We start from the raw sequence: 20,854 nt of genomic DNA on the forward strand, positions 1-20,854 counted from the left end.
GGCTTACTTTCTTGTTCTTTCTTTGGTTCCTTGAAGTGTAAATTTAAGTTGTTTACTTGAGATCACTGTCAATTCATAATTTATGCATTTATTGCTATAAACTTACCTCCCAGAACTGTTTTTGCTGTATCCCATTAGTTTGGTATGTTGTATTTCCACTGTCATGTGTTTAAAGCTATTTTTAATTTCCCTTTTGATTTCTTTTTGACACACTGGTTGTTTAGAGGTGTGTTGTTTCCACATATTTGTGTATTTCCTCTTGTAGATACGTAGTTTCATACCATTGTGGTCAGAAAAGAGAGTTGCCTATATGTGTTTGGGGCCTTATCAAATGATGTATCCTGAAGAATGTTCCACATGCACTCCATAAGAAAATGTGTTTTATGTTATTGGATGGAGGGTACCTGGGTGACTCAGTCAGTTGGGTGTCTGATTCTTGATTTCAGCTCAGGCTGTGATCCTAGAGTCGTGGGATAGAGCCCTGTGTTGGGCTATTTGCTGACCTTGGAGCCTGCTTGAGATTCTCTCCCCACCCCCCCCCCCCCCAACTCTGGCTCATGCTCTCTCTCTCTCCCCTGCTCATATGTGCTCACTCTCTCTCAAAATAAACAAAAAAACTTTCAGGATACAAAGTCTGTTATGTACAAAAAAACAAATTCTACAGGAGTTCTTGGATGGCTCAGTTGGTTAAGTGTCCAACTCTTGATTTTGGCTCAGGTCATGATCTCACAGTTGTGAAATCAAGCCCCACATAGGGCTCTGTGGTGAGTGTGGAGACTGCTTTGGATTCTCCTCCTCCCTTTCTGCCCCTCCTCCACTTGTGCATACAGACTCTCTCTCAAGAGAATATTAGGCTGTTGGATGGAATATCCTATATATGTCGTTAACGTTCGTTCTAAAGTGTGGTCCAATCCCAACATGTTGATTACCTATTTGGATGATCTATTCATTGCTGACAGTGGGTTACTGAAATTCCCTATTACTGCATTTTGTTCTAGTTCTTTTTTCAGATCTGTATTTACTGAATATATTTTGGCACTCTGATGTTGGGTAACATTCATAACATTCGTTATGTCTTCTTGATGTATCGACCCTTTTATCATTATATAATGACCTACTTTGTCTCTTGTTAACATTTTGGCTTGAAGTCTATTTTGCCCAATCTAAGTATGGCTAATCCCACTTTCTTTTGGTTTATATTTGCTTAGAATATCCTTCTCTGTTTCTTGATATTGAGCCCTTGTGTGTGTTTAGAGTTGAAATGAGCCTCCTACAGGCAGCGTATATTTGGGTCTTGCTTTAAAAAAAAATAATTCAGCTAGTCTGTGTCTTTTTATTGGTTATTTCAATCCAATTACATTTAATATGGTAAGTGATATATAAGGACTTACTACTGCCATCTTATCTTTTGTCTTCTGGTTGTTCTGTCTCCATTGTTTTTATCTTTGTGAATTTGTGGTTTTCCATAGTGATTTATTCAGTCTCCCTCATACCCCCACCCCCTTTATTTTGTCTCGTGACTTTAGATTTTTTTACTTGTGGTTACCATGAGGCTTAGATATCTCAAATAAATTGCTATCAGCAGGGGGAAAAAAAAAGACTATATTCATCGACCTATAAAAGTTCTGTTTTACTCCTCACCTTTTATATTTCTAATGTCACAAAATGTTTACACTGTGAATTCATTAACAAGTTACAGTAGCTATAATTATTTAGTGCTCTTTCCTTTCACCTTCATATTATAATTAAGGGGTTAATATACTAATATAGAATTACAGTTTTTAAATTCTACCACCTTTATCAGAGTTTTATAGACTTTCATTTTTTATGCATGTGTCCAAATAGCACTTTTTCATTTCAGCTTGAAAAACAACTTTCAGCATTATTTGTAAGATAGGTCTGGTGGTGTTGAGATCCTTCAACTTTTGTTTGGGCAAGCCTTTATGTGTTGTTCATATCTAAAGGGTTACTGTGCCAGATCAAGTATTTTTAGCTGGCAATTTTTACCCCTCAATTTTTGAATATGTCATTCTACTCTCTCCTGGTCTGTAGAGTTTCTGCTGAGAAATCCATTGATATCCTAATAGGAAGTTCCTTTCTAGGTTACTTTCCCTTTTTTCCCTGATTTTGAACAGTTTCTTGGAAAAGATCTTTTTACACTGAGATAGTAAGACGTTCCCTTAATAGACTTACGTCTAGTTTCTTTCCCAAGTTTAGGAAGCTCTGTGCTTTTACCACTTTAAAATAAACTCTGCTCCCTCCCCACTCTCTTCCCCTGATATACCAACCATTCTGATATTTGCTTGTCTGACAGAATAACCACTCTTGTAGGGTTTCTTAACTTAAAAATATTAGTTCTCTTGCCTTCCAACTGAGTCATTTCTAAATTCCTATCCCCAACTTGCTTATTCTTTCTTCTGTCTGATGTGTCCTAATCTTTATGCTTTCTACATACTCATCTTTTTAAGTTCTTGAGCTCCAGAATTTGTTTCATTCTATTTTTATAATTTAAATCTCTTTGGTTTAAAAACAAAAAAATACGACTCCTTCTGTTAATTTTATTCCAGAGTCCATTGAATTGTCTAAGTTTTCTTGTAGCTAATTAAATGTCTTCATTTCTCATGAGGAAATTTTGAATTCTTTAATCAGTTAGACTACAATATTACATGCCTTGCAGTTCCACTGCTGGAGAATGATCCTTTGTGCGACACTACATTACTGTGATTTTCCAGTGGCTAATGAAGTGTGCCTCTGCTCTCCCATTTGAAGTGGCACACACCCTTCTTGTTTACTTTGTTATAAAGTTAGACAGGCTGGCAATGAGAACCTTTTCTTGTGTCCCAGAAGGTGGTGTTATAGCACAAGGTTTTGGGTTTTCTTATTGGAGCCCTTGGGAGCAGGCCTATAAAAAAAAACTGGGGTTCAAAAAAAGGCTGGTGGCAAAGTGGGGGTAAGGGTGGTCTTAGCACCTGGGGCTTTGGGAGTGGCCTTGGGCCAGTAAGCGGATCCTCTAGTGGGGAAATCCCAGAGGTCCATGGGCAGACCTTGTGCTGAAATCCTGGAGCCTATAGCAAAAAACACTTTCCTTCAAGGCCCTCTGATGTTCTTGTCTCCCTCTCTCCCTTTCTTCTTCCTCCCCCGAGTCATGGGGGGTCCCGTCTCAGAGAGGTGGGTATTGCTGGAGAAATCGATTCCTCCAACTGCTACCAGGCCATCTGTCCCTCACCACTTTCCTTTCCCACCTCCTCTGCCCAGAGAGGTAGCTGCTGCATGCTCTGCCCCCCACCCCCTGCAAAGCCCAGAAGGTGGCATTGTTGCCCTCAGGAAGGGCACCATGGTGTGTTTTCCTTTTTTTCTCTGCTCCCAAACTCGTCTCTGCTCTGTTTTGATGGCTTGCCAGTTTCTCCCATCAAGCTGGTTGGATCCAAAATACTCAATCTCTGGTCAGTGTACCAGTTTTGCACTCTCCAGATTATCTTTTCCGATGGCTACAAATGGGTCTGGGGCAGGCTCACAGAATCCTTTGGATCTGTGAGGGTCATCCTGGCATACTGAACAGAGGTACTTTTGTTTGGTTATAGACCTCCAATTAGTTGTAAATCAAAAACACAAAAGGAACAACTCAGAGTGCCATGATGCTGATGTCAAGTTGCTTTGTTAGGCAGAGGGCTTGTCATTTTAATGTGGCAAAATTTTTCATCTTTTCCTGTGAATTTTGGCTGTTGTGTCTGCCTCATGAAATTCCTGCCCTTAAGTTCTTAAAAATGTTCTCTTTCTTGATAGCTTTAAATCAGTAATTCCACTCTTCTGTTCAGAACAATTTAATAGCTTTCCATGTCGCTCTGAATAAAATAAACAGTAGGTTTCAAAATGGCCTCTAGGCCACACATGATTTGTACCCCGATCCGCTGCTTGTACTTGTCTGCCTTTGTTTGCTCTTATTCTTGTCCCACTTGCTATTTTTCCAACAAGACTGAAAACTCTCTGCCTTTGCATCTTTGTACTTCCTATTCCCCTGCTTAATGCTCTTCTCCCAATTAGGCCCATTAAGTCACATCGCTTTGAGTTTCTGCTCAAATGACAAATTATTAGAAAAGCCTCCTCCAACCTCTCTGCTTGCTTTTTTCTGCTTTTCTTCTGTAACACTGTTTTTGAAAGAAATTTTGCATTCATTTTTTTAAATAACTTTTTCTCCTGCCACTACAATGTTAGCCCCCAAAAGGCAGTAAATTTTTGTTCATTCTCTCTCTCACCCATTGCCAAACAACTCTAAGACACAGATACCCTCTTCAGTTTACCAATGAGGAAAACAATGCTGAGCAAGGTCTGGATAACTTACGCAAAGCCAAAAAAGTAGTAAGTGACAGCACAAGTCAAAAAAGCAAAAAAGAAATTGGGTAGGATGAGATCACAGGGTTAGATGAAAACAACAAGAGAAAAGGAACAAAACAGCTAGAAATGCAGGGAAAGATAATAAAGTCAGTAGCAACTCTCTTGAGGTAATAAGGTTGTCGGTTTTTTTCTTTTTTAATTAACACATCCTATAGAGCAGTTTACAAAGGTTTTCTGAAAAGGCCCAGAAAGTACAGTTGACCCTTGAAAAACACAGATTTGCAGTGTTAGGGTCCACTTATATAATTTTTTTTGTTACTACAGTACAGTACTGTAAATGTACTTTCTCTTTATGATTTTCTTAATATTTTCTTTACTCTGGCTTACTTTATTTGTAAGATTAGAGTATGTAACATAACAAAATATGTATTGATTGTTTATGTTATCAGTAAGGCTTCTAATCAACAGAAAGCTATTAATAGTTAAATTTTTGAGGAGTAAAAAGTATTGTGTGGATTTTCAACTGTGTGGGGGGGTCGGCACCCCTCACACTCATATTGTTCAAGGTTCAACTGTAGATACTTTGGTCTGTGCAAGCTGTATCACGTTATGGCTACTAAACTCTGCTGCTGTAGTGCAAAGTAATCATAGACAATACATAAATGAATAGGTGTGTCTGTGTTCCAATGAAACTTTATTTACAAAAATAGTAGATAGACTAGATTTGACCCTCATTGGTCCTAGTTTGTCAACTGTTGCTACCAAAAATACTGTACACTGTAATATCTGAGAGGAAGTTTTATTCATACTTGAAAATAAATGCAATAACTTAGTATATACTTGCATATAACCCCAAAGTAGGATTTTAAAGCAAAGGAGGGACTAAATATATGGTTGTCTTTAACTGTGAGGTAAAATATTCTGTTACAAAGCAGTAGGGTCAGAACGTTTCCTACAAACTTAAGTTTTCTAGGCTTTACCAAAAAATAAGCTGCGAACCTACTTTACATTTGATAGTTGTAATGAAGTATGACTTCAACTGAAATGGCTTTACACTAGCCAACTTTCCCTCTCTTTTTTTAACCATACCTTTTTAAGTTGAGGCCTCTGAGTGTTGAGAATTGTTTAACTTCCATTCCAATATATCAATTTAAAAAACAGTTTGCGTAAAAAAAGAACCTACATAATACTTACCCTTTGGAAAAAAGTCACACTTGTAATGTAATTTTTAGGTAGAGTATTAATTTTTAGAAAGAGGAAAAGGTTTGACGATTATCGGTGAGACGTGATGTGTAGGGCTTCCTTCCTTGAGTAGAAGGCTGAATGACAAATGAAAGCCCCTTCAAATCTGATAGCTTCTATGGCTCTCTGTCTAACTCTGAAATAACAGCTGATTTTCTGCCATTAAACTGTGGGTGTAGCCATTTTGGCTGTGTCTTATTGAAGAGTCCCAATGTTACAGTAAGAGATGGAACTATATAGTGGATAAACCATGTTTCTGAAACTTTTTCTATTGTTCTGAGATTGCTAATGTCTGCCTACACACACACACATCTGGTCTACCTCATGTATTACTTTGCACATTTGTATTGAGTAATGTCACAGCAATACATACTTAAACTACTGTGCACACTTGAGTTTCTCTGCTGAATCTGTCAATCACCTTCTTACTGCTTAAGAAATCAAAATATTGACATAATCCCACATAAAACAGAAGCTGTTTGTATAAATTATGTACAGCACCCAGAGGCACTGAGTTATGCTACTGAATGAGTAACAAATACATTTGCACTATCTTATAATCCATTCTCAGTTATACATGATGTTAAGTTTACTGTTGCTCCTTGGAAGAGAATGAGGATTGTCAGTTTAAAGATAAATGAGAACAGATGTTGAAAAAAATGTTAGCAAGTTATAGAAGACTCAGAGAGATCTAAATCTGAAATTATCTTCAATTTTCATCCATCATTAATTTTTTTATGTAGTAGGTTTTTCCTTGGAAATGACATTCTAAAACATTTGCTATCTATCACAGATCGAAAACAAATGCAAAGTCAAATAATATTCATAATAAATAGAAAACAAATGTATTTCTCATCGGAAAAGCAAATGTGATCTTCTTTAGAATATATGTATTTTTATGTTAAAATTGTTCTACTGTGCCCTTTGCCTTTGATATTAGCCCTTTTCTTCCAACTGATATTTATCTCGTGTCATCATCTTAACACTGTAGAACTTGAAGGATGTGGAGAGCTAAGGGACAGATCAGAGTTGAAATAAAGTAAAAGCCAACTCTAGAAGTCAGGCTTTCTGTAGCCAAAAGCACACATAGACCACAGCCTGGTGGACTCAGGCAACATTCCAATTTCTTAGCAAGGGCTGGAAAGATTTTCATTATCCATCCCAAGTAACCTTTCATCGATCTTGTCTTCAGCATTTGTGAATATTCTCTCACATTTTATGTTTTTGTGCCTGCTGGACCTTCCACTGGAATATTCTCACTCATTCTCGGTCTGGCAAACTCCTTTTTCTATTGTATCAAAACCAACTGAAAAGTCAGTTCAAGTTCTCTAGGCATTGAGTGGCTCCTTCTTCTTTTGCTGCTTCCAAGAAATGATTAGAACATTTGTCACACTGGATTACAATTAATTTTCTATCAGTCTACCTTCTTGTAAGCAGTGAATATCTTACATTTGCGTTAGGTGTTGAAATATAACCGAATAAAAAAATAAAAACGAATTTTTACTGGGAAAAATGTAAGGATTATATAAATTATTCCCAGTTCCCATATTCTCTATTAAAATGCCAAGGCACCTGGGTGGCTCAGTCGGTTAAGTATCCAACTTCGGCTCAGGTCATGATCTCATGGTCCGTGGGTTCGAGCCCCACCTTGGGTCCTGTGCTCACAGCTCAGAGCCTGGAGCCTGCTTTGGATTCTTTCTCTTCCCTCTTTCTCTTCCCTCTCCCTCTTTCTCTTCCCCTGCCCCACTCGTATTCTGTCTCTCTCAATCAAAATTAAAATTAAAAAACATTGAAAACAATTTTAATTAAAAAAATGTCAAATATTTCTTACTCCTTTTTTATATAGTTCTTTCTCTCTTATGAACTTAGAACTGTTGTTCTTCCCCCGCCCCCAAACAAGGTACTGAAAAAATAAAATACTACTAATAGGGAGAAAAATCTTATTCTTAGTAAATATGAATCTATAACCTATGAAGTCAAATGACTCCATCTGTTCTTAGGGTTTTTTCAACAAATTTTGCATATAGCAATTGCAGCTAGTAATCTGGCTTACTAAATGAGAAGGAGAAAAACCAAAAAACAGGCATATTCTCTCCAGATAAACAAAAAGTGACCATCTGGAATTTACATTTTTTTCATATAAAGGAAAAAAATACATGATAAGTTGGAAAAAATAGCAGTAGACTCTGCCAAGTGAAAATAAAATCAGAAATTATTACTTGGCTACTTCTTAACTTTCACCAACAATTTTAATGAGCCGACCATTTTAAAACAACTTTTCTCTTTCACAGGTATCTGTAAAGCAAACAAAAAATCAGGGGAAATAAAACAAGTAATTTTTGGTAGCATAAAGAGAATAAGTGCTCTTAACTCTTTTACGTATTGCTGTTAAAAATCTCTATGGAAGACTTCATACTGCTTGTGAAAGTTCTTTGCATGCTTGATGTCAATGAGCCGTGAAATGAAACCTGGGAGATTCCTGCCACACAGTGATGGGTCTCAACACAGCTCTTTGCTACGTACTCCTGATGTGTTGAATAGACTAGCTGCTTTGAAGGAAGTAACACTGCTAAAATGCTACATCAAGGATGGAAACAGGTTAGGAAAAAAAGCCTACAATAAATAAAAGCTAAAATGTTACCCACAATAAACAATTTGTTTCCTATCAATGTGCTTTAACACAAATGTATTTTGCTTCATAAATACATGTATATAACAGAAAAGTAAAGAGTAAAGATGGCCTTCCCTTATTTTCCAACAAACAGATTTGGAAATACTTCATTTTCTCACCCAAGGCCCCTCTGATGTGCGGAAAGTATGAATCTCTTCCCATAATAAAGTCAGAAGAGAGAAGCTGGCACTTAATGATCCAGATCACAGAACTTGAGAATGTGACTTCAAATCTAGATATTTCGGATTCTAGTCTATGAGACAAACTACAGCAAAAAACATGTTCGTAATAGTAGCTTCTTAAAAAGCACACGGCTAAATAAATGCAAGCAAGAAATGGGTTCTAGATCTGCACAATTCCACACATCCACACAAGCATGTGGAAAGGGGGAAAGGTAAAAATGCAGAACTGATGGGAAAATAAACACAACAGCCTTTAGGGAGGACCAGATGCTTTTTGTGTGCTATCTCCTTTACTTCACACAGAAGTGCCATGTGGTTACTTCAATAATCCTGATTCTATAAATGAGGATTTTGAGAGCTTCTTGAGAATCGGATGTGCCATAAGCACTTCCCACCCCTTTCCTTCACTTTAATCAATGTGAGACTCAGTATATACCAATACATGATACACTGTCCAGCACATATTATGCAAATAAAATAGATTGCTTAAATAAACTGAAGGTAGTAAATCTATATTTGCTGGTGAATTAAAAAGCGTACTGGTATAATAAGGTAGCAACATACACAAACATTAATGATATTAGTCATTTCCTTCCAGATTAAAAACAAAAACTTCAAGATGGCATGACTGAGATTTACTTATGAAATCCTATGCCACAGACCATAGTAACATATATAAAACTTAACCAACAGATCATTAAAAAGAAAAGTGATTTCTAATCCTAGTTTTCCTCTAATATAAAGCAAGCCAAGTAAACTTTATGGGTATTAGTTTTCCTACTTTTAAAATGAGGTTTGGGCCTAGATAAGTTCGAAGATTCCTTAGAAGCTTAAATATCTCTGATTATATAAAATACTGAAAATTTGGTCTAGACTACTGCAGTTGAGTATGAATCTTAGTAACCAGGAAAGTAATCAAATGTATAAACAATACTACAATCACCCTTTAAATCCTGATAATGGCTATTTTCAACATTATAAATTTAAGGGGTGCGTGGGTGCTTAAGTCAGTTAAGGGTCTGACTCTTGATTTTGGTTCAGGTCATTGTCTCACGGTTCATGTGATCGAGCCCCTTATCAGGCTCTGCACTGACAGTGTGGAGCCTGCTTGGAATTCTCCCTTGCTGCCCTCCCTAGCTCATGCTCTATCTCTCTCTCAAAATAAATAAACTTAAAAAAAAAAAAACCACGTAAAATTAGGCTTCAAATATTTCACAAGACACACAAACATCAGTGTTCCCCAAGAAACAGTTGTTTACCTAAAGAGTGACTTTATTCCATTCTAAGAGTATTCAGAGTTTGTTTTTATTTGGACACTTTTACCTTATCTCTTTCCTATTCTATCTTCCGACCCTTTACCCCCAAACCATAAATTGCACTCTCTTATCTGATTCATAACATTTAGTCTGGTATGTTCCAAAAAAGACATCCAACCATCTTAAATCTCCCTCCTCTGACTTACCATAATGTTTAAGGGAACCAGTACTAAGATAATGTTTTCAAAGTCTGCTTTTTATATTGTAGGATACTTTTTTTCCCCCTTAGGATCCTCTAAGGTAAAACCACACAAAACTCCACAAGACTTTAACCAGAGATAACCAATACAGAGCAAAAGCTATACTCTGTGATTTCAATAGTTAGTAAAAAAAAAAGACAATTATAAATCTATTAAGGACTGAGAATAAAAACAAAATTATGTAATTAGAAATAATTAACCTAGGAACTGGAAAGTAACAAAGTTTAAAATTTAATGTCTTTCAAAAATCTTGATTAATGTCAGGGAAAAAAAAAGTCACTTTGATAGCATGCAACTTTGGTTTTGCCCTTTTCAATCCGTCAGTATTTTAAAGGATACTTAATACCAGAATAATGTGTGACTCTGCCACGAACTGAGCCTGGCTGCTTCCATGAATGTAGCTCTATAAAAGAAGACAAAGAAGCAAAAATTACCATCTAGAGACAAGCAGGTCTTTTGTACACTTTTTTTTTTTTTTGTATTTTGTAGTTTTATACCAGGAAGGGAAATAATGAAAAAATCGAATTAATCTTCTATATATAATTCTTTTGAATAAAATAGTTATCACCCAACATATTCATTTGTTTACAGTTATTACTGTTATTTGTAGAAAGCAACTTAATTATCAAAAGTAAATTTAATAGAACTTGTTAAAAGGTTTACCACAAACACATGATTACAATGTAATGGTTATTCCAGAGTTACTGTTAAGCTGTAAGATACAAATCAAAGCAATTAAGTTTATCTTTAAGCAAAAAAAAAATGACTTATCAAACATTAAATCACTCTTTTCCACATTATCAGAGTTTTAAAATAAGAAAATAGCGTTATATTAGCATTCAGTCCATTAGAGCATTCAAACTGGCTTTTTTTCAAAATGAAATTATTAAAATTTTTGCCACAATGAGAAATGTACAGTTTTCTATACCTAGTAAGAATGATTATCAGTTGATATCAGTCAATTACAGAAAATATGACACAAATCTCCATCTAGGATATTTTACTGCTGAAAACACTGACTTCCATTATTTTTGCTGTTAATCTTATGAAAATTAACTGCATTTGCTTTAAATATAAATCCTTTTCTAGGTTTTCTGATTATCAAAAAATAATTGAAGAAAAAAATAACATGTATAATCTAACTTAATGTCCTCAATTTCACAACACATTTGAAGCAGAACTATCATTTCAGAGGACCACGTTGGCCCTCTCAAAATCTTTTGTTTTTATTTTTGATAAATACAGTTGAAAGCATATATGAGTATGCTCTTATAAAGAGTAACAGAAAATTAGTCCTCCTTGGACTTCATATGAGTCATGTCACCAAATTTCTCAGAAATTGCATAATCCTTCATCTGTAAAATCAGGAACTGAATTAGATAATTTGTGATCTTTTTCAAGTGTATAAAGTCTTCTGTGTTTTGTCATAAATTGTGCCCTGGTATTTTCATTAAAGGCTATCCTTTCTACTCTGATCTAAACTGTCTTTGTTCCCGTGTCTAATCTCAGTAATTTATAGGACAGCTGTCTTATCTGAAGGTATGTTTAGGTGTGTTCTTTAAGCACAGCATCAAGCAAACTGACTAAAAGAGAACCATTTCTGTTTCATTCACAAATCCTATTATATAAATGTTCTCTGCTGACTCTATTCTTTAAATGTACTTATATGGAGACAAGCATAGCTGTGAAAATCATTAACTTAGCTGCCAGCTAATTATTAAAGGGTTTTAACATTACTAGTGAGTGACAAGAGTGAAATTATGGAAAAAAAAAAACAGGTAGCAAAACAAACACCATAAGCTATGTTTGGCATCACTTAAAGTCTGATTAGAAACTGAGACCCTCAAAACTGAGAAACAGAGACTTTATTATTTAAATGTAACTGTGAGGATAATAAATACAACCCCAGCGAGTACTAATAACAATAGCTACCATCTATCAAACACTTACTTTGTATAAGACACTTAAAACTTTTAAATACAACAGCTTATTTAATTCTAATAATCCTACAAAAGAAGTATTTTTAGTACAGCCATTTTACAGACAAGGTAACTAAGGCTTAAGAGAAGTGAGAAATGTGCCCAAGTTTTCACATCTACTAGATGTAAACTCTGGGATTTGATGTTAGGTCTCTTTGATTTCAGATCCGGCGCACGTATTCTTGTTGGACATTTGTTAGACATGTTTTGTATGTTATCACATTGTATCTTATTAGCAGCCACATAAAATGATTATTATCCTGTCATCTTCCAAAGGAGAAAACTGAGATTTACAGAAACTAATTGGCTTAAGATCGTACAACTATTAATTGGTGGAATATAGACCTAAACCTGGGTCTAATGACCTCCAAGGTCCATGTCTTTTCTGGTATACAATAACTGATTAAAAGAAAATCAAGGGAAACATTTTATAAAAGCTTTATCTGGCAGTCACATAATTAACTCTTGACCATTACAATAAATAAAATGAACATTTATATAACTGACTGAAATATCTGAATATAACAATAAAGAATAATATGCTCAAATTTATAGAACAACCTCCAAGTAGTTTGCCTATGTAAGAATAACAAATTTAGAGAAGAACGTAAGATATTTTCTGGATGAGTGGTTTCAAAATATTTGTGTTAAAGAAAGAATCTTCTCTGGTGAAAGTCATCAATACCCTTCCACATTTCAAATCCTATGGTCATAACTCAGACTTACTTGACTTTATCTGAAGAATCTGCTACATGTGATCGCTTTTGTTTTTTTTTGTAAAATTTTCTTGACCTCTAGGATGCCACTGTTTTTACAAATTGAAGTATAACTGAGACATATATTAGTCACTGGTGCACAACACCAATTTGACAATTCTGCACATTACTCAAAGTTCACCAAAGTGTAGTCATCATCTGTCACCATACAACATTATTACAATATTGTTGACTCTACTGCTCATGCTGTACTTTTCATTTCCATGACTTATTTATTTTGTAACTGAGAGTTTGTAACCCTTAATTCTCTTACCTATTTCATCCACCTCCCTCCCCACCTCAATCTGTTTGTTCTCTGGATTTAGGAATCTGTTTTCGTTTCTGATTCCACATAGGTGAAATCTTGAGGTATATGTCTTCCCTGACATATTACAATTAGCGTAATACTTTATAGGTCCATCCATGTAGTTGCACATGGCAAAATCTCAGGATTTTTTATGGTTGAGTACTAATCAACTATTATGTATATGGGCATGTCTCTGTGCGTATACATACGCACATCACATCTACTTTGTTTTCTTTTTTCCATCAACAGAAATACATTTTTATTCCAACTGTTTTTATTGTGGTAAAAAACATACAACATAAAATTTACCATCTTAACCTTTTTTTCCCTTCATCATGATGTGTATTCTTAATCACCTTTAGCAATGTCACACATCTTCCCATCCATCTCCCATGTGATAACCATTGGTTTGTTCTCTGTATTTAAGAGTCTTTTGGCTTGTCTCTTTTTTCCTTTGTTTGCTTGTTTTGAGTGAAATCATAGGGTACTTGTATTTTTCCGGCAGGCTTATTTGCCCAGCGTCATACTCTCTAGATCCATCCATGTTGTTGCAAATGGCAAGATTTCATTCATTTTATAGCTGAGTAATATTCCACTGTGTATCTATACCACCTCTTCTTTATAATTTCATCTTTTGATGGGCACTTGGGCTGCTTCCATAATAGGGCTATTGTAAATAATGATGCAATAAACCCAGGGGAGCAAACATCTTTTCAAATTAGTGTTTTTGTATTTTTTTAAGTTGATTTATTTTGAGAGAGAGTATGTGAGCAAGGGAAGGGCAGAGAAAGAGAGAGCGAGAGAGTGAGAGAATCCCAAACAGGCTACATGCTCTCAGAGCAGAGCCTGACATGGGGCTCTATCTCCCAACTGTGAGATCATAACCTGAGCTGAAATCAAGAGTCAGACACTTAACTGAGTCACCCAGGTGCCCCTTAGTGTTTTTGTATTGTTCGGGTAAATACTCAGTAGAGGAATTACTGTATCATATGGTAATTCTATTTTTGTATTTTTTGAGAAACATCCATACTGTTTTTCCACAGTGGCTGCACCACTTTGCATTCCCACCAACAGTGTAAGAGGGATTCTTTTTCTCCACATTCTTGCCAACACTTGTTTCCAGTGCTGTTGATTTTAGCCATTCTGACAGGTACAGGTGATATGTCATTGTACTTTTGATTTGCATTTCAAATAGTGATGAGTGATACTGAGCACCTTTTCATGTGTCTGGCCGTCTGGATGTCTTCTTTGGAAAAATGTCCTTTCATGTCTTCTGCCCATTTTTTAACTGGATTCTCTGTTTATTGGGTGTTGAGTTGTGTAAGTTATTTTATATACTTTGGATACATACCCTTTAATGAATATATCATATGCAAATATCTTCTCCCATTCTGTAGGCTGTGTTTTAGTTTTGTTGTTTCCTTTCCTTACAGAAGTTTTTCATTTTGATTAAGTCCCAATAGTTTATTTTTGCTTTTGTTTCCCTTGCCCCGGGAGACGTATCTAGAAGAATGATGCTATGGCTGAAGTCAGAGAAATTACTGCCTCTTCTTTGCTCTAGGATTTTTACGGTATCAGATCTCACATTTAGGTCCTTAATCCATTTTTTTTTTTTTTGGTCCACAGTACAAAAGTGGTCCACTTTCATTCTTGTGTATGTATCTGTCCAATTTTCCCAACATCATGTCAAAGAGACTGTCTTTTTTCCCATTGGAGATTCTTGCCTCCTTTGTCATAGATTAATTGACCATGAAATTGTGGGTTTATTTCTGGGCTCTCTATTGTGTTCCATTGATCAGCATATATATGTTTGTGCCAGTACCATACTGTTTTCATTGCTACAGGTTTATAGTATATTTTGGAACGTGGGCTTGTGATCCAGCTTTGCTCTTTATCAATTTTGCTTTCGACTATTCAGGGATTTTTGTTAGCATTATTTTTCTATTTCTGTGAAAAGTACTGTTGGTATTTTGATAAGGATTGCATTAAAGGTGTACATTGCTTTGGGTAGTACAGACATTGTAATTATATTGATTCTTCCAATCCATGGACATGGTGTATTTTTTCCATTTGTTTGTGTCATCTTCAATTTCTTTCATTAGTGTTTTATAATTTTTGCAGTACTAGTCTTTTGCCTCCTTAGTTAAGTTTATTCCCAGGTATTTTATTCTTTTTTTTAAGTTTATTTTTCACAGAGAGAGAGAGAGGGAGAGAGAGAGCATGAACGGGGGAGGGTCAGAGAGAAGGAGACACAGAATCTGAAGCAGGCTCCAGGCTCTGAGCCCTCAGCACAGAGCCCGACATGGGGCTCGGACTCACAGATTGCAAGATCATGACCTGAGCCAAAGTCGGATGCTTAACTGACTGAGCCACCCAGGTGCCCCAGTATTTATTCTTTTTTGGTGCAACTGTCAATGGGATTGCTTCCTAATTTCTCTTCCTACTAGTTTGTTACTAGTGTATAGAAAATCAGCAGAGTTCTGCATACTGATTTTGTATCTTGCAACTGTACTGATTTCGTTTATCAGTTCCAGTAGTTTTGTTTTTGTTTTTTTGGGGTTTTTTTTGGCAAAGTCTTTATGATATTTTATACATACTATCATGTTATTTGCAAATAGTGACAGTTTTCTTTTTCCTTACCAATTTGGTTGCCTTTTATTTCTTTTTCTTGTCTGACTACTATGGCTAGGATTCCCACTACTACGTTGAATAAAAGTGCTGACATTGTACATCTCTCTCTTGTTCCTGTATTTAGAGGAAAAGCTTTCAGTTTTTCACCAAGTATGATGTCAGCTGTGGTTTTTCCGTATATGGCACTCACTGACGTATGTTCCCTCTAAACCCACTTGGTTGAGAGTTTTTATCATGAACAGATGTTTACTTTGTCAAATGCTTTCTTCCATCAATTGAGATAATTATGTACTTCTCATTCTTCCTATTGGAAATCTGGTGTTTCACACTGATTGATTTTTGAACACTGAGCTGCACCTTGCATCCTGGGATAAATCCCACTTGATTGTGGTAAATGATCCTTTTAATGTATGGTTGAATTTAGTTTGCTAATATTTTGTTGAAAATTTTTGCATCTAGGATGCCACTTTTGATTTTTCTAGTTCACTGGCTCCACTTCCTCATGCTCCTTGGTTCTTCGATCTCATTATCTGAACTAAACTTGGGAGAATCTCAGAGCTCCATAGACTGTGGTCTGTTCTCTATACTCAACCCTCCCTGGTGTTCTTATTCAACCCAATGCCTTAATAATTACCATTTTTATACTGATGATGCCCACATTTATATCTCCGGCTCAGCACGTCAGACTTTTACATTGCTCTTGTACATAGCCATCTTCACTTGGTAGTCTGATAAGTTTTCACTAATATATTCCACTTGGAAGCCCAAAACTTAAAATGGTCCAAACAAAAATTGATGTGCTTCCCTATCTATCCCAGAATCAGCAACATGATTTTTCCAGTTGTTTCGGCCAAAACTTGGAATCATCTTAGTTCGTTCTTTTCTCCTCCCTCTCTTCCTCTATCTTCAATCATTCAGAAAATACCACTGACTTTACTTTCAAAATCCATTCCAAATTCAACCACTTGTAACTACTTCTATGAAGCATTGGCAAAAGCGCCCAAAGATTAAGTCCAGGACTTATTGTCTGGTCTAAGCAGTCACCATCTCTCATCTAGATTATTGCAATAGTTTCTTTCTTCTCCCTGCCTCTACCCTATAATCTATTTGCCAGCCAGATTAATCCTGCTAAAACTAACAAGAATCTATATCATTATCCTATTCAGAACCGTTCAATTCTTTCTTAAATGTGTGAGAAAAATATATCATGTAATCTATTTTCCACTTCTAATCACAATGCCAAAGAATCTACATACTTCTACCTAATTAAAAAATACAGCTAGATTTAGAAAATCTACTGTTGGTCCTTAGAGGCTTACTTCACTATACCAGACCTATAATACTTGCAGGCTTACTTCTTGTATACATGAGGCAGGACAGAGTAAAGGCTTAGGGATAGTCTTGAATCTGCTACTTGCTAGCTATGTTATCCTGAAAAAATTACTGAACTTCACATCTTTAATAGGAATAGGAAGATATTTCCCAAAATATAGGCCTAAAAATTAAATAAGATAATGTCAAGGTAAGTAACCTGCATAGCATCTGGCTTTCTTTACAGTACATAATCAAATATAATCAAGGACAAATCATTTTAAGGTCTTTATTCCAAAGTAATTGAATCTTTTAAACATTAGACAAACATGCCTAAATACCATTCAGAAATCATTTTATTTTTATAGGAAAATTCAGTATGTTGAACTGATCATTTAAAAAGATGATATTCAGGAACCTGTACTAACATGACTTTTATCCATCTCTTTAGTCATTAAAATCACTTCAAACCCAGATACTACAAAAGACTTCAGGATTCAATAAAGGAGAATTCATTTGATAAATTTTTACTGAGCAATTATTACATACCAGGTACCAACGCAGGCAATGAAGACCCAGCATAATAAAACAGAAAACCAAAAGCCCAAAAAACTATATTTTCATGACTTACACATTTAATTGTGAGAACACAATTTGTCTACCAAAGTAAAACAGAGATTATTAGCACACACTAAAAGCCATAAAAGCAAACACAAAAATAAAAGCACAAATCAACATTCCAAAGGTCTTATGCACTGACCTTAGAAATAGTTATCTTTCATGGGGTCCCTGGGTGACTCGGTTGAGCCTCAGACCCTTGACTTCAGCTCAAGTAGTGATCTCATGGGTGTGGGAATGAGCAACACCCCCTTCCCCACACTGGGCAAGGAGCCTGTTTGGGATTCTCTTTCCCTCACCCACTTCTTCTCCCCCTTCCTCCCTCCAAGAAAATAGTTATGTTTCATTTATGGTGCCACCCAAAGTAATGACTTAATCCAATTAAAAATGAGCTAAGGTGCATGATTTTTAAACTGGTCTTAAAATATTGTATTTAATGCACATACTTTCAAGATCCTCTCAAAGAAGAAACATCAAGTAATGTTTCCTTGCAGCTTTAGCATGGTATTAATTTACATCACTTCCTTTTTTTGATTTTTTACTAATTCTGATAAGGGAAATATTAGTAACGAATGGTAATTTCATCCTGACTATATATTTAACATATTTATAAGCACAATGCATTACAGAATGCTACTCAAGAAGAAAATCAGCATGGTCTCAGATACTGGATACATACCTACAGAGATCTACTCTACTCTGTAGAGTTTTTCTACAGAGATCAAATGTTTTAGCAAACCATGAATATAAATATTCTTCACTTGTCCAGTCCATTGAACACTTTATATAAACCAAAATTAAAGACTGGTTCATAAAAATTACTGTATCAGGAAGTTCATTACCTTGATATCACTTACTTAAAGGCCACTTTATTCAGAAGAAAAATTAGATGATTTGAATTTTGCATAGCATAATATAAATAAATAATACATATGAATAGGACTCATCTTAATTCCAAGCAACATACTTGAAAATAAAAATTAAGGGGTGCCTGAGTGGCTCAGTAGGTTAAGCGACTGACTTCGGCTCAGGTCATGATCTCATGGTTGGTGAGTTCGAGCCCTGCATCGGGCTCTGTGCTGACAGCTCTGAGCCTGGAGCCTGCTTCAGATTCTGTGTCTCCCCCTCTCTCTACCCCTCCCCTGCTCACGCTCTGTGTCTGTCAATAATAAAAACGTTAAAAAAATTACAAAAAAGAAAAATTAGTATGTTTTAATACAATGGTTCTAATACCTCTTATCTAACCGTTTCAGAAAAGAAAACAAATTAAGCTAAATATAGTATAGGTCAGTAGATTAAAGGAATCTCATTTCACTTAACTTTTTCCAAGATTCTTGGGAAAATGACATCAGTCATTCTGCTCTTTCAATATCTCAAAACTGTGTTGGTTTTGAATAATCATTACAGGGTCCTGTTATACACTGAAATATTTTGGCAGTAATTGGCTAGTATGGACCAACAGTTTGTTGCCGGAGAAGGAAGCTAGTGTGATGAAAAGTACACTGAACTTAGAGTCAAGGGTCTAGGTTTCTAGTGCTGATGAACTGAATAGATATTAACAAGCTAGTTGTTAATCTTGGTCAATTCAATCATTTGGGTCTCAGTTTCCTAATCTATAAAACAAAGACACTGAAAGACACATTTCAATCAAAATGCCTGAGTGGAATCCCTATCCTGGATCTGCCACAGGTGTGACCTTGAACAAAATTACTTTAAGCCTCAAACTGTTCAACTGGAAACAACTATTTGAGTTGAAAAAACAAAATGTGAGAGGTGAATTAGGTAATACACGTGAAATAGTATCAGGCCTGAAACCCAGTAAGCACTCAGTAAATATTATCTATCATTATTACCATTAATTATTTCAAAATTTCAAAATTCCACTCTCAGTTATGACTCACAAATGAACACAGTGGCCATTGAGTTATGCCTATCGGTAGTCAATTAGCAGATTATGTCTGGGTTAAGTTCTGTCAGTGACTAATTACTTTTTTTAAACTTCCAAGCTGATATTAAAATTATTTGCCTTGGAGCAAAAGCAAGCTCTAAACAACCAACCTGTTTGATGAACCTGAACAAAGACTGTTTCAGTTAAATGGGCTTTGGAGCAAAACCAAATATTAACGTAAGCAGAAAACAAAAAGTTCTTCACTAACATATCTAAGCCAGGAAATAACTCTTTCAAATACAATAATACATAGGAATCAAATTAGTTGTTATTTCTCCCTTATTCATGGATTATCTATCTGCTTTGGCCTGTAAGTTCCTTGTTGGGGAAAAAACCGAAAGTGTACTTAAACCAATCCTAGAGAGATATAAGTTTAAAACTCTGATCATTTTTAAAAATGTAATTTATTGTAAAAGAATCACTAAGACACCAAGAAAATGGCAAATGCATGAAGTGAAGATTTGATATTGTTGAGTGTTACCCAAATGGCAAGGTGTCTCAGTTCAAGGTCAAATCCCAAAAGTGCTTTTGGTCCTTTCACTTTAAAATACATGATTGCAGGGGCACCTGGGTGGCTCAGGCAGTTAAGGGTCTGACTTCAGCCTAGGTCATGATCTTGCCACTTGAGCTCGAGCCCCACATCGAGCTCTGTGCTGACAGCTCAGAGCCTGGAGCCTGCTTTGGATTCCGTGTCTCCCCCGGTCTCTCTCTCTCTGTTTCTCTCTCAAAAATAAACATTAAAAAAAAATTAAAATACGTGATTGCATCATGAACCCAGAACTTGTCAACTTCTAGAAGAAACAGTGCAGGGATTATCTTTTAGCATCTTATGTGAATTTTTTCTGCCCAGTATTTTCAAGCAGTTTGACTCAAATGGCGTGTAAATTTCCTTTCCGTCCACTTTTTTCCCCACTTCTTGCACATATTGTGAAAAATTACCTTTGTGAATCCTTATAGCCTTTTTTAGTCCCTTATATAGTACTTCCTAGTTCCAGGACAACAGATCAAATGCTATGTAGAATGAGGGGCCCATTTTTTTTGTGTATGATAGAATCAACCATTTTTTTAGTATGTAGTTCTAAGTAAATGAGATGGTATTTCCAAATGTGTATGTTAGTTGGACTGCAGTAATGATATCCTCATCCTGAGTCTCCTTTGTGTGCTAAGGTACACAGAATATGATAATGGAATGATTTTTGTTATTTCTTTTTCAGTTTCTTTACGGGAATATTAATTCCCAGGAAAGGAATCTTTTGAACCATTAATTTCAACACTAAATAAGACACTGTACCTTAACAAAAATACTTACAGGTGTCCTATGATCTTCCCTGCATGATATACTATAATCCTGCTGGAGATGGA

At 35.7% G+C, this 20,854-nt stretch overlaps 1 protein-coding gene across 5 annotated transcripts in view; it reads right to left on the reverse strand.

The window, feature by feature from the left end:
• TUSC3 (tumor suppressor candidate 3) overlaps positions 1 to 20,854 on the reverse strand; it is a 275,406-nt gene that overhangs the window by 25,241 nt on the left and 229,311 nt on the right. For all 5 annotated transcript variants that reach the window (XM_043560296.1, XM_043560263.1, XM_043560270.1 and 2 more), the window contains one exon: positions 10,283 to 10,346. In XM_043560296.1, coding sequence (XP_043416231.1) covers positions 10,283 to 10,346 — 64 coding nt within the window. The remainder of the gene's footprint in view (positions 1 to 10,282; positions 10,347 to 20,854) is intronic.

The sequence above is a fragment of the Prionailurus bengalensis genome, chromosome B1, assembly GCF_016509475.1.
Source record: "Prionailurus bengalensis isolate Pbe53 chromosome B1, Fcat_Pben_1.1_paternal_pri, whole genome shotgun sequence".
Lineage (NCBI taxonomy): Eukaryota > Metazoa > Chordata > Mammalia > Carnivora > Felidae > Prionailurus > Prionailurus bengalensis.